Source organism: Apodemus sylvaticus, chromosome 14 (assembly GCF_947179515.1).
Source record: "Apodemus sylvaticus chromosome 14, mApoSyl1.1, whole genome shotgun sequence".
In the NCBI taxonomy this organism is placed as follows: domain Eukaryota; kingdom Metazoa; phylum Chordata; class Mammalia; order Rodentia; family Muridae; genus Apodemus; species Apodemus sylvaticus.
The window spans coordinates 59,597,075-59,617,057 of record NC_067485.1 but is presented as its reverse complement, the minus strand read 5'-3'; the positions used below and the strand labels follow the sequence as shown (position 1 = coordinate 59,617,057).

The following is a 19,983-nucleotide window of genomic DNA, read 5'->3' as shown; positions in this document are numbered from 1 at the left end:
TATAAGGTCAGTTCTAGGTCAAAGAATAAACAAGTCAATAAACAAAGTTTATGATCACTGTTTCTATGGGGCAGGGCTCTTTGGGATGACCAGGATAAAAGGAAGGCCACACATTTCTAGGCTGACTTTACCTTGAGCTTTGTTTTAACCCAGATGTAAATATTTTTTATCTAAGCCTACTTTCGTGTGCTAGCCAAATTCCTGCCAAATCCCCAGGTGGTCCTAAAAGCTCTCCACAAATGTGCCTTCGTGACTTTAGAGTGATACAGGTAACAATCTCTACAGTTAACTGATGTGCAGTTCTGTGAGAGCTAGTGGATAGAGTTGCACCATGGTCTCCACAGTGTAAGTTAAAACATTCTTATGTTCCTAAAAGAATGTTTCACTGTGTGACTATATTTTTTGTTCCTCCCCTTACCCTAGTCTAGCATTAATCTACAGCAGGACCGAGAAAGAAAAGGTCACAGAGCTATATGACATCAAAAGATTTGGGGCAAGTACAAGGAAGACAGATGCAGACAAAGCTGCTGATAGGTTTTTGTTCTTGTGGGCAAGTTCACAAGTAGTAAACAGAAAGGCATAGGCAGATCAATGTTTAAAGGCCAATAATAAATATATACACATATTATTCGTGTGTGTATAGATAGAGGATAGCTATCTGTCATTTATCTTTCATCTGTCTATCATCTACCACTCATCTATCATCTGTCTATATCTATCAATCTATCAATCAATCTATCTATCTGTCTGTCTATCATGTACCTACCATTTAGCCACCTTTCTATCACTTATCAATTTATCATCTATCCTCTTCTTTTTACCATTGGTCAATATATATATGTATATATATATACATATATATATATATCATCTATATTTAACTATATATCATCTATCACTATATTAATACTCTATCATCTATGTTATGGCTTTTAGTAACAGGTCTGAAGGGATTCATTCATCATGAAGAAGTAACCTTTCTTGAAAAGGGTTACTTATGGGAAGGTTGCCAGCTTAACTCTTGTGAGCCCACATATGGAATTTTGATGTGTGTTGTAGTCACCAGATAGAAAATTTTCCCTCAGAGGCTACCATACTGTAGTTATATCATACAACTTAAAGCTACCATCACTCTCAGAATTAATTTTCATCTAGTGAATTGACAGTCACAAAATAAAAAAGATAAATAAATGTAAATAATTGTTTTCAGGGGACAGTAAAATGGCTCATCAGGTAAAAGCATTTGTTACCAAAACTGATGCCCTGTATTCAAACCCTGGAACTCACACAGTGGAAGGAAAATCCTGCAAGTTATCTTCTGAACTCCATATGCATATGGATACACATAGCTGCACACATACACACATGAATAATGCTAAAAATTGGATATCAGAACTTTGATAAAGCAGCATAATCCATAACTACATTTTGAATATATTTCTTATCTACACTTATAGATAAACCTTATTAAGGAAATTTTTTCTTACAGCAGTTGAAGGAAAGACCATTACAGAAAACCACAACCAATCAAAATGCATAGTTCTGGAGCCTAGCCCTACTGGATACATCTACAAAACATTTCTTCACCTAAGGCTCAGGGATAATTGAGAAGTAAAGATTGTAAGAAATAGAGGATCAGGGAGTTTGCTGTGAGATTTTGTCTCTAGTAATTGCAGAAGCTACACCCATAAAGTCTCATCAGCATGACTGCCTAAATATGAGCTGAACAAGGCTAAGAGTAGACATTCCAAAGTAGACAGTGGGCCCACACAGAGAACTACACAAAGAGCTACAGGTGACTAAGGAATGCTACGAGCATGAGAGAGAGTTTTCCTCAATGAAGAGCACACCAATTGGTTATCCAGTAGCAAATAGTGAGCCCTGAAAATATACAATGAACATTTTACAGACAGAGAAGGTTATATTTATATTTGTAGAAATATGTGTGTGTGTGTGTGTGTGTGTGTGTGTGCATATGTGCTTGAAACAAGAGTTAATGGAAAAAGAGGCCATGGATTTAAAAGAAGAACAAGATGAGTTACATGAGAGGGTTTGGAGAAAAGAAAGGGGATGGGAAATGATGTAGTTATAATTTCAAAATAAAAAATAAATAATAATTAGTGGTTTTCACAATGTAAAGTTGAATTCCCTCATTTATCCCAGAGTGCTTTTGTGTTCTAATTGCAAGTAAAATTACAAGCTATTTAACTAGACTGCCCTCCAGTTTATTTCCCTTGACTCTATCACTGTCTTTCCTCAGACTTACGCTCTCTGCTCCTGAGCATAACCCCTCCTCAGATGGCTGTTGAGAGAACACGCCGTGGCCATTAGCTGTGCATTTGATCCCATTCCAAGTAGGGCAACATTTTTTCCTCCTCACAATATAGTTTCTAAACTATTTCTTTTTTTTATAAGTCATTTCCTTATACTGCAAATCATCTATCTGCAGTCCTGCTGTGGTATTATCTGTGCTTGGAATAAGAATACTACTTGTATCATTCCTTTTCCTTCTAAATTCCTGTTTTATCTTTACTTAGCTCTCAACGTTACCAGGTTAAATACTTAGACTTCTCTCTGAGCATTTTGCTGCTTGTTGCTGAAACCTTGAAGCTTTCCTTTCTGCTTTTGTCTTCTAGGTGATTGCTTGTGAACAGCAATTAGATACCACTTACGATGCTCGATGTGACACGTGGTCCCTGGGTATCACGGCTATCGAGCTTGGTGATGGAGATCCTCCACTAGCTGAGCTGCATCCCATGAGAGCACTCTTCAAAATACCAAGGTCAGGTGACCAGCAGGTCCAGAATCAGCAGTCCATTTTTGCCCTTCTAGGCACTGACTTCCTACCATGGAAATAGGCAGAAGTGTTCTAGAAAGTTTGAAGACTAAAGCTCCATGTAACCTAAGTTGTCCTTGAAATCATTATGTAGCTGATGATGACCTTGAAGAAGATGATCTGCCTGCTTCATTTCCTTTGTGGGCTTACAGATGTGCCCTACTATGCTCATCTTAAGGATGTATGTAGCCTTTGCTACCCTTCAACTGTCCATTTGGTCACATTACCTACAATATTTACCTGCCAGCTTGTTCTACTTCAGCTGAATAATTTCTAAATATGTATTTCTCTTTTAAATATGTATTGCTAAGTTCTATGTGTCTCAGAATGTGCAAAAAAACCATCTTAATTATAAGTAAGCTATTTTTAGAGACCATAAGAATTTTTCCTGACCCATTGATTCTAAAGAAGATATACATAGCTTGTATTGCCATGGACCCAGAAAAAGTAGTATACGATAGTCAATAATTACACACTCTATTAATTAAAGGTTGTGATTTCAACATGTGAATATAGATCTGGCGTTGTGGATGGGGAGGCTGGACTCTGAGTGTTATAGTCCTAAAGAAATAATCCTACTATATTATACTTATTCCTGAATGGTGATCCATTTGGAATATTTTATGTGTAATTAAGTTTTTCTAGCAACAAAGCATCAAAAGTTGTTTATTACTTTGGCACTTCCTGGGTTAACTCCAAATTATAATGCATATTCTTATTTTTTCAATGTCCAGTGTTAGCTTGGGTCTTATAAAACATGTCACTTATGTAGGGAAACAAGATGTGGAGGAAAGAAGAAATCCTCTGTATACTGAAAGCATTTCAAGAGAAATATATTTTTTCTAAATTCTATTGTTGTTCATTATATAAGGTGAAAATATATATGCGTAAGTCACCTTAGGCGCAGTGTAAACCATCATATTTTCCCTATGTTTTCATACTTGGTGGTAAAGATACAAACAGGAAGGATGGAAAACCCTGATTTATTGTGCCTTGGTAGTACTTAGTCTATCGAGTATCCTATAAAGTGCATCATCCTAATTATTTCTTACTGTTTCGCTGCTAGTGTGTCTTTAAAATGGAACACTGAGAATAATGATTGTAGAAATATATGGAAGGAGGATCTGAATAGCTACAGTTCTGGTTATGAAATTGACAAACTTTGTTATACCCAAGGCAATCCAATGTAGCTCATAGAGGACGTTTTCAGTGGACAAGAAACAAAATTATTGGCTGAAAAACAGTTTTTCAAATACGCAAATCAGCAATCTAGGACTAGTCCATTGGACTGAAAGTTGCTTCCGGGCGCTTCGGTGTGATCCGGTTAGATGCGTAGCTGCACTTGGCTTTAATGAGCCTGTGCATTAATTTCATTATAAGCTGTTTAAGGAGCAGTACAGGAGTGAGGACAACGTATTTCCATCGCCCTAATGAGAACAAAGAGCTGTTAGAATTAACATAAAGCGGCACTTCAGCAAATTTAGCCATCATGGTTGATCAATGCTGCTTGATTACGGTCACATCAGCCTCACTGTCAAGTGACGGCCCTTTGTGTGCACAGATGCTCCAAAAACAAAAAGATTTGTTCAGCTTAAAAAGCGAAAAGAATTAATAACAAGATCTTTTAAGCGACATTCAGAGCACTATAGCTAATGGCATTTTCCGGTCCTTTGCCTTTGTCACGTACAAACGCGCATGCTTCCCGCCATGTTTCTAGGAACAAAAGAACAGCTTGGGATGCTTTTGCCTCTTCCTGCTGCGGCTTGCTACCTGTTCCAGGGCACCTCTGTGCACTTCTGTGCGCCTCTGTGCACCTTCCTGGGAGACTTCTGTAGGACTCTTTCCCAGTGTTCATTATTTCTGTTCTGATAAACATTGGCATTTCCTACTAAGTGATTTCACATACAAGCCGAGATGATTCTTAGGGAGAAAAAAAAATAACAGGAAAATTGGGTTATACATTAAATGCTTTCAGAGAAACTAGGAAGCTGTCATTTTGTATAAAGAATGATGAATAGCTAATTACATTTCTTGGAATTGGGAAATGACAATCTTTGATGATACAGGCAGAACCTGGGACTGCAGTAACTCTTTGCTCTGGGTTCCGCTTCTCCTATTTCACCATCTGATCAACGTACAGCTCCCAACCTTAATTCTTTCTTTTCCAGGAATCCACCCCCTAAACTCAGGCAGCCTGAGCTGTGGTCAGCAGAGTTCAATGACTTCATTAGCAAGTGAGTAACAATAGTCAGAAATACAAATAAAAACAATGTCAACCTGCTGTGACTTTGAATGGTCTGAATGGAGGCTTTTACTGTTACCAATGGCTTCTGAATCTTTTTCTTCTTTCTTGTCTGTTAAGCAGCTCAGAGGTCTCCACCATTCCCAACCCACCCCACCCTGGTAAAATGAAAAAAGAAAGAACAGAAAATCCGTATTATCTGCTAAGGATTCAGTGAAATTACTTAAATAATAACCTTTGAGACAAGTTTATTCAGCAGTCTTAGGTTGTGCTTCTAAGGACGCGTTATCATCCATCCAGGAACAAACTCATCCACCCACCTGCCTTTGCAGCCTTGCCCAAAGCATCTTCCACCTGCTCCCATCTATTACCTAGGTCAGTGATTTAACCCTTCATTTGTCTATGTCACTGACTCTCATTACAGCCACAGGTATTTCATCGCAGTCAGTAACTCTAAGGATCATATTTATCAAAGGCTTTTGCATTTGAAATCCAGAGAACAATTTCATTTGACAGTAGTTTAACAGAAGTGATTTACCTCTCTACAATTAATTGGAAGTGGGTCAGCCATTTAGAAAAATAAGTTCCGTGGAACTTTTTCACAATTTTTACTGTCTTTACCTAAAACAAACCAAGTAAGGGGAGACTCCTGGTTGTAAATAGAAGGAAAGGACAGTAATGATAACGTGTGACAAGTCATTCTGCAAATGCAGACAAGGCACATTGCTGTCACTGGGGTTCCTGCCAAGGTACCCAGGTGTTCTTCTAAAGACAGAGACTTAGTTTTAAGGGTTTGTAGGGACTCAGTAGGGATTAATAATTGTGGAAATTTTTATGGTCAAGCCACCATAAGCATTCACTGTACCTGCCGTCCCACTGCTCCTCAAGTCTCTGGGGGAACATCCTCCATATGGCATGGATTCCCCAAGTATCTGTCTTAGGTTTACAAGATCCCTCAATGCATCTTGGCTGCTTGTCTGAGTCATTGCTCAGTTTCCTCCTGAGACTGACTTCCCACCTTATCCTAGGCAGTTAATATTCTGTCCTGTGTGATGTTCTTCTGTCCCTTTCCCACTGGTGACATTTCCAACCTTATGCTTACCTTTTCTGATGGCCTTTTTCATCTAATTGGACAATAAGCAACTCTAGAACACTGTTGCCTTCCTTGTTGCTGTCACTCCCGTGCCTAGCAAGGCCAGGATAGTTATTGGCTGTTGGGCAAAGCTGAACTTGAATAAAATAATTTGTCATGTTTCTTAATGTAGATGCAAACATGATTTAGATGTAGAAATTGCTTCTTTCTATTAAATCGGAAGGCACCTGTTCTGGTTTCTAGACAGCACCAACCTCATTCCACAGGATGTTTCAGCATCTCTGAGGAAACCTTTTGGTTAAGACCAATGAATGAAATTGCCAAATTATCATCCCAGGAGAGTCAATGATGATGATTACCAATGGCACTGAGTAAGCGAAAGGTTCCCCCTTCCTCTTCCTCCTCCTCTTCTTCTTCTTGTTTTGAAGCACTGGGATTAAATTTAGAGATTCACATATCCTCAGAAATTGTCCCACTACTGAAATATATCCTCTAGACCTTTTGTATTTTTTTAAGACAGTGTCTAAGTTACCCAGTTTAGTCTTAAATTTACTCTGTAATGGGCTAGACTGAGGTTCTATGATTTGGGACCTATGCCATCAGGCCCAGCTTCTTTTTGTTTGTTTTCTTATGATATCCCCGAATAATGACATAATTTTTCATAATGGAGACACTGTATCTGAGGGACAAATGGGTTTGGGAACATGTGCAGCCATTCAATGAGTGCTTATAATCCTCCTAGAAGTATGCTTCCTGTGCAGTCCATTCCACCTTGATAAGCAAGAAACTCACACAGACCTGAAGTCTCTTCTAGCACTCGTGGGATTTTTGCCCTCTAGTAACCACTAAGAACTGGTCAAATCCTTCTTACAAATATTGGAAGACAGCTGCCATAGCTGAATAAGCATCCCGTGTTTATTTAAATGCTTTGCTGTGATACCAACCCAGGTAAGTATACTCACTAACCTGACCTTCCTATGGAATATGCAGTGGCCAATCCTCTCCACAGACAGGTGTGATATTCATTAGGATATCTGCCACATGGCCTCATGAAAGTCCTGCCAGTATAGAACCTAAGCTGCCTCAGCAGATTAACCTTCTATTGGGTTAGCAGGAATGTATGGAAATATATTGATTAAACATGTAGAAAAAAGAATATTGATTAAAAAGTCTTAAAAGCATGGTAAAGTGAAACTAAAGAGTAGTTTGTGTTTATTTTAAATAAGCATTAAGACTTCCACTCATGAGTGATGTGGAAAGGAGACTTTGAAGTGGAGACACTTTGATTATCACTATGCCGCAGTGCTCATCGGGAGTTATATAAGAGTGGTATTGGGTGAAATGTGATATGACTACAGTATGATCCCTTACAGATATGGGCACTTTTAAAAACATTTATCACATTATCATTTTGTATTTTTGAGTTGTGCTTTGAATTGACATTTATGAGAAGCATCAGTCCAAGCAGATTTTTTTGGTTTTTTTTTTAATTTATTGATATATTTATTTACATTTCAAATAATTTCCCCTTTTCTGGACCCCCATCAGTCCCCTCCCCCCACCCTGTTTTCCCACCCAACCCTTCCCACTTCCCTGTTCTGATTTTGTTCTATACTGTTTCACTGAGTCTTTCCAGAATAAGGGGCCACTCCTCCGTTCTTCTTGTACCTCATTTGATGTGTGGATTATGTTTTGGGTATTCCAGTTTTCTAGGTTAATATTTACTTATTAGTGAGTGTGTACCATGATTCATCTTTTGAGTCTGGGTTACCTCACTTAGTATGATGTTCTCCAGGTCCATCCATTTGCCTAAGAATTTCATGAATTCATTGTTTCTAATGGCTGAATAGTACTCCATTGTGTATATATACCACATTTTTTGCATCCACTCTTCTGTTGAGGGATACCTGGGTTCTTTCCAACTTTTGGCAATTATAAATAGGGCTGCAGAGCAGATTTTTTTTAAAAAAGAATCTGAATGATAATTTCAAAACTCTGTTATTTAATAATTATATATTCCTTTTTTTTGCCAGTACAGATGCTTGACCAAAGATTATGAAAAGCGTCCAACAGTGTCAGATCTTTTGAAGCATAAATTCATTACTCAGATCGAGGGCAAAGATGTGATACTACAAAAGCAACTAATGGAATTTATCGATATTCATCAATGCCTGGGAAGCACAGAGAAGGCCAGGTAATTCAACAGTATCTCAGCTTTCCAAAATGAAGCATCTCAAGATTCCATAACATTTCACTATGCAAGAGTTGTAGAGGAGAAAGGAACTTGCATTCTCTGTGTGACTTGAATTTATTGGAATTATTTTCTTGGAAAGAAAGTGTCACTTTTTGAGTCCATGTCCTGTCTACCATGTTATTGAAAATGTTGGCAACATTTTTAAAATGTCTTTTTCAGAACAAAAATTATAATTTATAACAAATGGTATAATTTATAACAGCATTGGTATATATGTTGGTTGGCATTGATGTCTCATTTATTTATTGTCCCCTTAAAAGTTAGAGGTCTTTGATGGAATGGGGATGGATATGGGAGATTTCTGTCATAAGCAAAGATTCTACTGAACAAGTCACCTAGAGGTCATCAAGCTGTTCTGAGGAATGAAGGAACATGTGCGCATGACCACTTTTGAGACAGACTCCCCAAACCCTGGGGAACAGTTTCAAAACAGTTAAACTTGGCAGTGTTAGCATGCATTCTAAATCAGGAAAAACTGAAGCATAGTTTCAAGTTTTGTTTCTGAATATAGTGTTTATAGATATTCAGTTACCTCAGCTAGTAGACATAGATAAAAATCAGCTATGCGTACTACATGTTCTTCAAAACAATGCATGTCAGCTAGTATGGGAAAGCAACTTAGTGTCTCATAAGAACTGAGATGAAGGCAAAAGGCTGACTTAGGTGTATAGTAAAGGAATCCAGATCCCATCGTCTTCCTCAAGAACTGCCTGCCCACTAGGGGCCCCCTCACCCGCCCCCACCATTGCCTGTGGCCTGGGTACCTAACAGTTTCTCAACACAAACAAAGTGACTTGGAGTTTGTCATCACTCCTCTGAGATTTGGAACCTCAGATGACCATCTGATCCTTCATGCCTTGCTCTCTACCCTGTGCCATGGTAAAGAGCATGGGAGAAATCCCTGGTGCCACCTTATGTGTGCCCAGGGAGAGGCCGAGGCCTACCCTGATCCATTGTAGAAATTCTCCTCATTCTCAGAAAGAAATTCTAAACATAATATTATACATATATAATATACATATACATTATAATATAATAGACTATTAGACAGAATATTTAATTAGGTCCCTACAGTATTTTACAAAACTTGAACTTCTATCAAAAATATTAGAATATGTTTTACATTCCTTAGAAGATATAATTCAGTATCCACTTAAATGGTAAGAGTTTTGAAATTAAAATTTCCTTTGGTAGTATTAATAATTGGCATATATTTTTCACATTTATATAATAATCAAAATTAATTCAGTATTTTACTTGGCAACCTCCATATTCTCATGATGATTAATGCCGATGTATATAAATTATTATTCTATATATAATTTCACAGAAGCAAAGAGGATTATGTACAAGGTTCAGTTACTTCAAAGTAGTTGTTTAGTCCCCAAATACTACCTGTCATTTGTGGCGGTGTGTTATTTGTCCCTCTTGACACATAGATGCAGCTGAAGGCAGAGGATTAGCAAATAAAAGATGAGCTGAAATCTTGTTGACTGCTTAGTGCTACAGTGAGTGCCTGGTGTGAGCTTTCAACTCTTTATTAGTTCTGGGACTTTAAGCAATATAAAGTAACACAAATGGGACTTTAATTTTACAAAACAGAACAGTGAGCTAAGAAAGCAGGAAAATCAATAGGAAGTAATAAAATGCTTCTTTTAATGAGACGTAACGGATGACTCCATTTTACGGATGACTCCATTTTACTTCTATTTTCTAGGCACGATAATTCTTCCTTAGCGACTTTGCCCGTCATGATAGAGACTAGTCACCTTTTGAGGAAATTTGCTGTCTTTCTTAGCAGACAAAACTTTGCCATGTTGTTCTAGCAGTTCTTACAAGAGTATTCTAGTCAGCTTCCTTCTCCATGTGCAAGCCTCAAAGAAACTTCAAACTCAACATCTCTAAACTTGATTTTTTTGCTACCCTATCCCAGATCACTTTCTTGTCCCCTTTCTTCACAATGTCACCTTCCCTCATCTATTGCGATAACCAAAAATTTGTGTTATCTTTTTTAACTCTTGCTATTTTTTTTCTGGTTTACATTTTCAGTCAAAGGTAAGACTCAGTTTAGGGGGCAGGGGCTGCCACTCAAACAAATGGCAAACTTATTATTTATTACCTTTGCCACTCTTTAAGTCACAGGTCAGGATGGCATCTTTGTGGTCTCTGTATTTACTGAAGTGGTGAAAGGTTTTATGAGAAGATGTGACTGAATGAATCTTTTTATAATCTGCTTGGGGGGGGTGATATTCTCTAGTAGATAGATAAGATAGAACATTTATGTAAATAACCATTATGCAAAGTAGCAAGCTTCAGCTCCATAAAAGAGATACAAAGAGGTCACAGCTAGTTGAGAACAAAAATAGAAAAAGGAAAAGCAGTCAGAGAAAGACAATTCTAATACTAACAAAGGCTGGTGGTCAATAATGAGTGTTGAAAGGATGATAAATTGCCTTTGGAGCTGGCAGACAGTTACCAAGCTGAGATGAAGAGTTAGCAGCTAGTGTTTGTGAGAGGATTATAAACCTCTCAATTTGTATATAAACACAGGGTTTGGTTATGGGTTCTTTTAAGTTGTCTGGTGTTAAGCAGTTGGATGAATCTCTTGGGGGAATTCCCATTCTTAAGCAACACTTTATAAAGGAAATTGGAGTAGGCAAGGCGAGGAAATATCAATATGAACCTAAAATAAATATTTGATCATTGTAATTCCAAGAGTAACTTATGTTGATGTCTTCAAACCAAGGGAAGAACACTCACTGTACCCATCACCTGTGTTGATCACTGCTGGAGGGAACTGAGAGTGAAGGGGGAAGATGCTAACACAACAGATAGTACAAAGCAGAGGTGCTGGGTCCAGATTCTACATGGCCTTGGGATCTCTGTGTGGATCTACCATACATTTTGAATTGCCCAAGAATTGCCCAAGAATAAAAGCCTAGACTGTTATTTCTGAAAAAGAGCTTTTCATGTGCTTCCTTCTTTTTAAAAGTAGAGAAAATGAATCCTGATCAAGCCATCCCCTTAAGTCTGACCTCTCAGAGTGATATTGTTTTTTATGAGTTTCTGTATTATTTACCATTAGCAGAGTTTGTCAACTCTAAACATGACACACTGCATATAATATTTTTGTTTGGTCTTTAGCTTCTTTGACCTGCTTTGTATTGTTTATTCAGAATTGGAACTTTAGTCTGTCTTTGATATACTGTAATTAGGTTTTATATTGCTTAGTAAGGTAGTAACTGATCAAATAATCTATGTCCATGCATTTCCTATGACTTTTAAAAGAATTTTTTTAAATACAAACACTGTACTAACAACTAAGGTTAAAGTGGCCATCCTATTCACCGTGCAGTTGAACCAATTGGAATGTTCTTATTTAGAAACTTAATTTGAACAACATACCCACCCAGGTGTTAATTGCCCACATGGTAATTATTTTTACTTCTGTGATAAGGTTGGGACTGTACATGACTTGAATCTATATGGGTCTGTCCTTTTCCTTTTTCTTTGTTATACCAAAGTTTAAGTGGATGAAATCATTTGGTTTAACTCTAGGCTATATCTATTCTTCGCTATCTATGAAGGATGAGTTAGCCTAGTTATGCTGCCTTAACTTCATCTCTGTATCATTACACTGTCCTTGGACATTGTCTCTGTTTAGCATTCTTAGGCTTTTTGTAACCATGATTCCTAGTGGTTTATAGTCCTTCTGTTTAAATCAATTCAGCAATCACCACACTTTGTTGCTTGTTTTGTTTGTTTTAAAACAAACCTCACCTCCAAGCTCACCTCCCTTCTGGCACAACCACAAGTTTAATGAACATATACGTATCTCTTCAAGCCAGATGGAAACACATCTTTAAGGAAGTATTTGGGTCTCTGAATGGAAAGGGCAGTTCAAACTTGAGTAGGGACCAGGCAGTTGTAACATCAATCACTGTGGCTGACAGGATGGTCTGGAGATCTGTCTGGGCTGGTGCTGCTAAGGCAAAGGAGCTAAGAAGCAAGTAAAAAAAAACTAGCTTTCCAGGGCACAGCAGTGAGAGTATAAATCCCCATCGGTCCTAACAGTTGTCTTTGTTACTGAAATGCAAAGACAGATAAGGAAACCAACACAAAAACATTAGATGAGATTTCTGTTTGACAAGGATTGCTCTTTAACCCCAGGGACTTCCGGATCACCTTAGATGACAGGAGTTGCTATTTACACGAGTATTTTTAACTAAAGCAAGGCAAACAAAGCTGTTCATTTAGAGGCATACAACTAAATAGTAAAGATGAAATTTTAACTTCAGGGCAGCAGGGGTTATTTCTTTCTTCAGTGTGTAAAACTGAAATACACACAAAGCTATAATAACTACCCCTGAGGGTATTAATGACCTTTGACAACACAAAGAAATTATTTATAGTGTGAAGCTATGTCTCTCCAGTATTACAGAGTAAATAGGAGATACGGCCTGGTTCACAGGCTGTACTTTTCACAAGAGGACGAAGTCTTATAGAAGGAGTTTGATTTTGCTTCCTCTGAGCCTTAAAGTAAGCAAACATTCAATAAAGTTAAAAAAAAAATCAACCTATGAAATAAAGGCCAGGAAAAAAGATATTAAAAATATAAAACCATCCTAAAATATACATTTAGATCTCTCTTTGGGCATTTCAATTGTTTATAAAAAATGAATTTTTTAAAGAATGAGTTGTCTTCAGAATTACAGTTATGAACATTTACCGAAAGTAAAACATTCATCTGTTTACCCAAGAAATACATTTTGGGCGCTTACCACTTACAAGAATCTGCTCAAGGAGAATGCGGGATTATCAGCTGGTAAATTATAACAGAACAACTCTCTTCTGACAGAGCTTAAATGCCTGTGGGAAGACTCAAGCAATATATGTAATACATGAGTAAGAGACATAGTATAGTAGATAGTTATTCACACTAAATGAAAGCAAACAAAAAATGGTGGAAAGGACTGAGAATTCTCTGGATGGGGAGTATGACTCCAGTGTTAAGGTAGTCAGATTTCTGATCCTGGGGTGGTATATGGTTGTGTGGCTCTCTATCTGGTCAGACAAAAGTCACAACAGAGCCACTGATGCAAGAGTATTCTGGGTGTTAAAGGCATTCCCAACATGAAGCCATGGGCTAGAGACTAGTGAGTAGGGAGGCTGTCAAGATAGTATATAGATAAAAGAGAGCAAGGAGGAGTCTCTAAGAAGACTTGGAGGATGGAGAAGGAAGAGAATGGTGTAATTATATTATAATCTCAAAATAATAGTAATAATAATTAATAATAATATAATATATAATTATATTATGTATATAATATAATATATATAATAATATAATGATAGAAGGCAGGAGGGACAATGGGATAGGGTTGGAGTCAGACGTGGCAACTTTTCTTTGAATGATACCCAAGAATACTGATCATTTTGACTTGTGTTTAAAAATGACCTTGCAAATTGTTGGCAGGAATAAAAGTTAGTATTTCCATTAGACAAAACACTGTGGAGGACCATGGTGAAGTCCTGGCCCATGATGCCACTGACCATCATATCTGGATGTGTGACCATGCAACATCAGGGATCTGCATAAGTGCCCATGTCCCACGTTGCCACCAAAGGCCATGTGTGCATCCCTGGTCTGGAACCATGTCAGTGTCCAAGGGCTGTGCAGAACTGGCCCCACCCCTCACTGGATTTGGTACTCAGGAAAGCTAGCCTTGCACAGCAGAGCCAGCCCCAAGGGCATGAAAGTAGGAGAGATGACCCTGGCCCTTCCAAGCTAAACCATTTGTTGAGCTAGCCAGGCCAGTGCTGGAGAGATAGGTCTGGTGGTGTAGGTGGGAGAAAACTGCTGGGCTGACCAACTTAGCTACCACCCAAACCCAGACACAGGGCTTTCAGTTGGCCCACCACAACACCGACCCCTTATAGGAACTACTTGAGCACGTGAAATGATGGGTCCTACAGCTCCAAAGCTGCAGGATCTCCATGACACAGGCAACAACAGGATATCCAAAAGGAGTCCCAGTGAAGATCCAGTATTGAAAGTGTAGCAGAATCCAGAGACCTCAATGACTCATTGAAGCCATGACAAATGACTCATTGAACATTTACAAGTTGTAAATTTGTTTGTGATAAGGGGAGTGCTATGTAGGACACATGCAGATTCCACAACGAGATGTCTTGTTTTTATTTTGTTTGTTATTTTCTTTTGGTGGAGAAGTTGCAAGGAAGGAGAGCAGGTACAAAGGAACAAGGAGATGACTGGGCTTGGAGTCCATGATGTAAAATGTAACCCTTCCGGCGGGTCCAATTATTCCAGGGTTCCGAAGGGGCACTACGTGCGGGTCAAAAATGGGGGGGGGGAGAAGAACGGAGACCAGGCAGAGGGGGTTCAGTTGTCGAGGTCTCGTTTAATGTTCTGCGGTACACAGGTTTTAAGGCTTTCAGGAGGGACGTGCCTCAAGGCAAGGACAAAGGAAGGAAGGGCAATCTTAGCAGTTTCAGCAGGAAGAGATAAGGGTCCTCCCGTGAAGACATCTGGTGTTTGCACAGGCTGGAGTCTACCGCAGTTATCTCAGGAGAGGCTATCCTTTTTTTTAACTCAGGACCTTTGCCCTGTCAGCCGAAGCGAGGGTCTCTAATGGCTTCCCACAGTAAAATTCACAAAGAATCAATAAAAAGTTTTAATAAAATGACCATCCTCATTATTTACAGGAATTCCTACATACTGGTAAGAAAGAGGATGTCTTAGATATCAACCATATTCTGCACCCCTCAAATTTATAAGAATGGAGTAACAAGTCTTTCTCATTGCCATTCACAAACACAACTTGTTTTTAATTATTATTCTTTAATTTTTTTACAGTCCAGTCATTATACCACTCCCTGTCTATTCCTCATCCCATACCTCCTCCCTCTGTCTCCAAGAGGATATCCCCACCCCCTGACTTCCACCCCACTAGACATTCCCACTCTTTGGGGCCTCAAGTCTCTCAAGGGTTAGGTGCAGTTTCTCTCACTGAAACCAGACCAGGCAGTCCTCTGCCATATATGTGTCAGGGGCCTCATAACGGTGTATACTGTCTGGTTGGTGGTTCAGTATCAGAAAGATCTCAGGAGTCCAGGTTAGTTAAGATGGTTGGTCTTCCTATGGGGTCCCCCTCCTCCTCAGCTTCTTCCAGCTTTTCCCTAATTCAACCACAGGGCCCCCAGATTCTGTCAATTGGTTGGGTATAAATATCTGCATTTGATTCTTTCAGCTTCTTCTTGGGCCTCTCAGAGGGAAGCCAGGGTAGGCTGCTGTCCCAAACACAACTTCTTAAAGGCTCACTCTGTTCTACTATGTAAAGAGCTCAGAGGTGAACAGATATAATCATCGCCAGTCCTTGAGTCTATCTTGGAGGATGATGAGGTAAGCTGCTGCCTGTAGACTTGAACTGATGAGCAGGCAGATGAAGATAATTTCTTCTTACTGAGCAGGAACCCATGAATAGAGGGCTTTTCTAGGAGTATGCTGAGACAAGAGGACGATGTTAGATGAATTTCTGGAAGCCACATTTGAGCAAGTTGGAGAGTTAAAAACAACAAAAGTCACAGTCAAAAGGAACTCCCACATTTCTGTTTTTTCTAGACCAAATGGCTTCTCAGAATGAATACTGGAAAACATCAGCAAGAGAAAAAACTGAGTTCCAGAGTATGTATTTCCACTTATCAGTGAGTGCATACCATGGTTGATCTTTGGAGACTAGGTTACCTCACTTAGTATGATGTTCTCCAGCTCCATCCATTTGTCTACGAATTTCATGAATTCATTGTTTCTAATGGATGAATAGTACTCCATTGTGTAAATATACCACATTTTTTTATCCATTCCTCCCTTGAGGGACACCTGGGTTCTTTCAACTTCTGGCTACTACAAATAGGGCTGCTATGAACATAGTGGAGCATGTGTCCTTATTATATGCTGGGGAATCCTCTGGGTATATGCCCAGGAGTGGTATAGCAGGGTCCTCCGGAAGTGCCATGCCCAGAAATAATCCACATATTAAATGATGTCCAAAAAGAACAGAGGAGTGGTCCTTGGTTCTGGAAAGACTCAATACAACAGTATAGGGGAATACCAGAACAGGAAAATGGTAAGGAGTAGATGGAGGAACAGGGGGAGGGAAGAGGGCTTATGGAACTTATGGGGAGTGGGGACCCAGAAAAGGGGAAATCATTTGATATGTAAATAAAGACTACATCAAATAAAAAACAAACAAACAAACAAAGAGTATGTATTTTATCAAAGTAAAACATAGGCTATAGAGACTTGGGTTCTTCAACTTTAGATGACCTGGAGAAAGGAAAATAGCCAACTGCTTTCCTACTGCACCCCACATCCTGACCTTCTGAGAAGGGGGAGGAGAGTTGAGAATCCTAAGTCCTTGTTAAGTTCCCAGTGCAAATACTCTGGGAGAATCAGACTGGATCAGCACAGTGGTCTGCTGCATGCTGCTCTGATTCCCACCCCCTCTCTCCATGATAATGAAGGCCAATTTATGGGTGTTTCTTTTACCCAATACATCCCATCTGGTTATCAAGAAAAATATACGAGACTCCCAAAAAATGGAAATATGTGTACAGTGGTGATGAAATTGGAAGAATTGGAACAAGTATTATAGCTAGGCTCAGATGACGGGCACATGAGTTCATCAGATCAAGAACTCAGAGCACTAAATGCCTAAAATAGGAAATAAATCTAAAATTCAGTTTTCTAGGCTTCTGAAAGGTATCTACAAAAGCAAACTAATTTTAAAGTATGTTAAAAGAAATATATGATTGAAAATTACTATAGAAAATAGTGGCATTTAAAACAGGAAATCAAGACAGGAAATGCACAAAGCCAAAGCCAGCAATTTGAAATGATCAATAAAATTGTTAGGTCTCTAGCCAGAGTAACTAAGAAACAAACAAAAAGCACAAGATTACTATTATCAGAAGTAAAAGGAAAGTCATTGCCATAGATCACCTTAACATTCACAGCACAAAAAAAAGAAATCTTAAGACCTTGGTTTTATTCCAGGAAGGTAGGGTTGCTTGCTTCAACATATGAAAACCAAGTATAATATAATATACACATAAATAGATATGAATGATAAATCACATGATCATCTTGAAAGATCAGAAAATGACCTCAGACAAAGCTCAACATCACTTCATGATGAAAATCCTGATAAACAGAGGCAAGTAAAGAACAGACTTCAGTGTAACAAGGACAGCCAACATGGTACTAAGTGTGAGAAAATGAAACACTTCTTCTAAATCCAGGAACATGAGAATTGTGCCCACTGTCATTACTCTTACTTAATATGGTATTCAAAGCCTTGACTAGAACAGTAAGACAAAAGTGAGAAAAGCAAGAATAAGTGAGCTACATTCAAATAAAAGTTGCACTAGACAAAATCAGCACACCAAAATCATTAGCTCTTCTCCATACCAATAGTGAGCTTGACAAAATAGAAGGAAGGAATAAATTCCCATTAATGCTAATTCAAAATATAAAAATAAAATACCTAGTCATAAACTTAGCTACCCAGGAGAGAGATTTTCTCCACCCCATGCTCATGGAATTTCCAAAAGAATGCAGGGAATCTTACCAAGAATTGATAAATAAGGTTACATGGAATTGAGAGCTTTTTCACAGAAAAATAAAACAAAACAAAAACAATACACATCAGCAGAGTGGAGAGATAGTCTTCTGAATATAAGAAAAGTTTGCCAACTGCCCATAAAACAGGAAATTAATAAACAGACTCAAAAGAGTTAAAAAATTAAACACCAAACTCCAAATCATCTATTCAATGAATTTAATAAGCAATTCAAAAAAGGGGGAAATGCAAATGGCAAAAAAACTTCAAATTATGTTCAACTAGTGCTTTGAGATTCCTTCTCACCCAAGCCAGAATGGCTAGCACTGGGAGTATGAAGACCCATTTATGTTGGGAGAGTGAAGTAAAGAGGAAAAATGTTTAGATAGTGCTGTTTGGGAACATGATAAATGGTGAAGCTGCAATGGAACTTACCATAGAGTAGATAATGCACAAGGCCCCACTGTACCATCCCTGGGCACACGCTCAAAGAACTCTACTTCAGTGTACCCCAAAGATACTTACCCATGCCATACCATTCCTGAGATTTAACAATTAGATCCAGCCTATATGCCCATCCATAGATGAGTGGATAAAGAACAGTTGATATACACAATGGAGTTTCATTTGGCCACAAAGAAAAATAAAGTCACAGCAGTTGAAGGAAAACAGATGTATTTAGAAATAATTATGTTAAACAAAATAAGACAGACTGTGAAAGCCAAGTGCCATTTGTTTTCTCTCATACATAAAATCCAGATTTCAATTATACACATCAAACACACACACACACACACACACACACACACTTACACACACAAACTTTGGGAGGATTTGATAGCCTGAATAAAAAGGACAAAGTTCTGGAATAAAACAATCTGTCAAAGCTCAGAGAAGGAATATTTAAATTTGAACATATCAGTGTCTGTTAGGGAAATTGAAATAACAACTGATAATATTCCAAAATTAAAAGCACCAGACCTGTATAGTTTAGACTTAATTCTACTGAGTATTTATGGAAGAAAGCTTCTAAATTTTCTATACTTTTCCAGAAGATAAAATCAGAGACAATACTTTATAACTTACCTCATAAAGCTGTATTAGTATCCTAGGCCTGAAAACAAAGACACAAGAAAAGAAATCTATCATAGGTCAACATGTCTTATGAACATAAACACAAAAATCTAGAAAAATTAGCAGATAAATATTGGATAAATAATTACTGACTCGTAAGTAAACAGACTACCTAAAATGGGGTATTATTCCTTACTCTAAATCAATAAGCTATGAAGTCATAAAAGATATGATGACTACTTAAATTCACTAACTAAATAAAGCCAAACTGAAAAGGTTGCATTTTATATTATTACCCTTTAATGACAATAAAAATACCAGTAACAACCAGCACCTTGCATAGAGTGAAGGAATACACAGAAAACCTTTTAGAGCTCTGAACTCTGTAAGACAACGTAATTGTGGATACATGCAGTTACACCTTTGGCACAGTCTGCAGAATGAACTAGAACCTGTCACTAAATCCTATCAAGTCTGCATTTTCGTCATTGTTTGCGTGTCACTATATTCTGTTTTCTGGATCCTTCAACTCTCTTGTTCCTTCTCCTTGAAATGCTTTTTCTGTAGTTTTCATAACGTCCGACTTTTCTTCCTCCATCTTCATTGTCAACAGTACCATCATCACAGGGGACACAAAGAAGATGGAGACTTGAGTAATGTTAAGGGGTTAAAGCTATATAATTTGGTGATGGGATCCATATAGTGTGAGAGAGAGATTTCTGGTGCATGTAGTCAGATGGGCAGTGAGGTAGGAAGCACTGGAAGCATTTCAGATTGTTGGAGGAGAGAGAGACCATAACCTGTCTTTGGATATGTGAGACTTAAGCACTCTTAAGAATCTGT

The 19,983-nt window shown here is 38.3% G+C and overlaps 1 protein-coding gene across 1 annotated transcript in view; it reads left to right on the top strand.

Moving 5' to 3' along the window:
• The window catches only part of Myo3a (myosin IIIA), a 189,989-nt gene that overhangs the window by 37,766 nt on the left and 132,240 nt on the right, over nt 1-19,983 (top strand). The window contains exons 6-8 of the mRNA XM_052156948.1: nt 2,637-2,782; nt 5,005-5,070; nt 8,210-8,365. Of these exons, the coding sequence (XP_052012908.1) occupies nt 2,637-2,782; nt 5,005-5,070; nt 8,210-8,365 (368 nt within the window). The remainder of the gene's footprint in view (nt 1-2,636; nt 2,783-5,004; nt 5,071-8,209; nt 8,366-19,983) is intronic.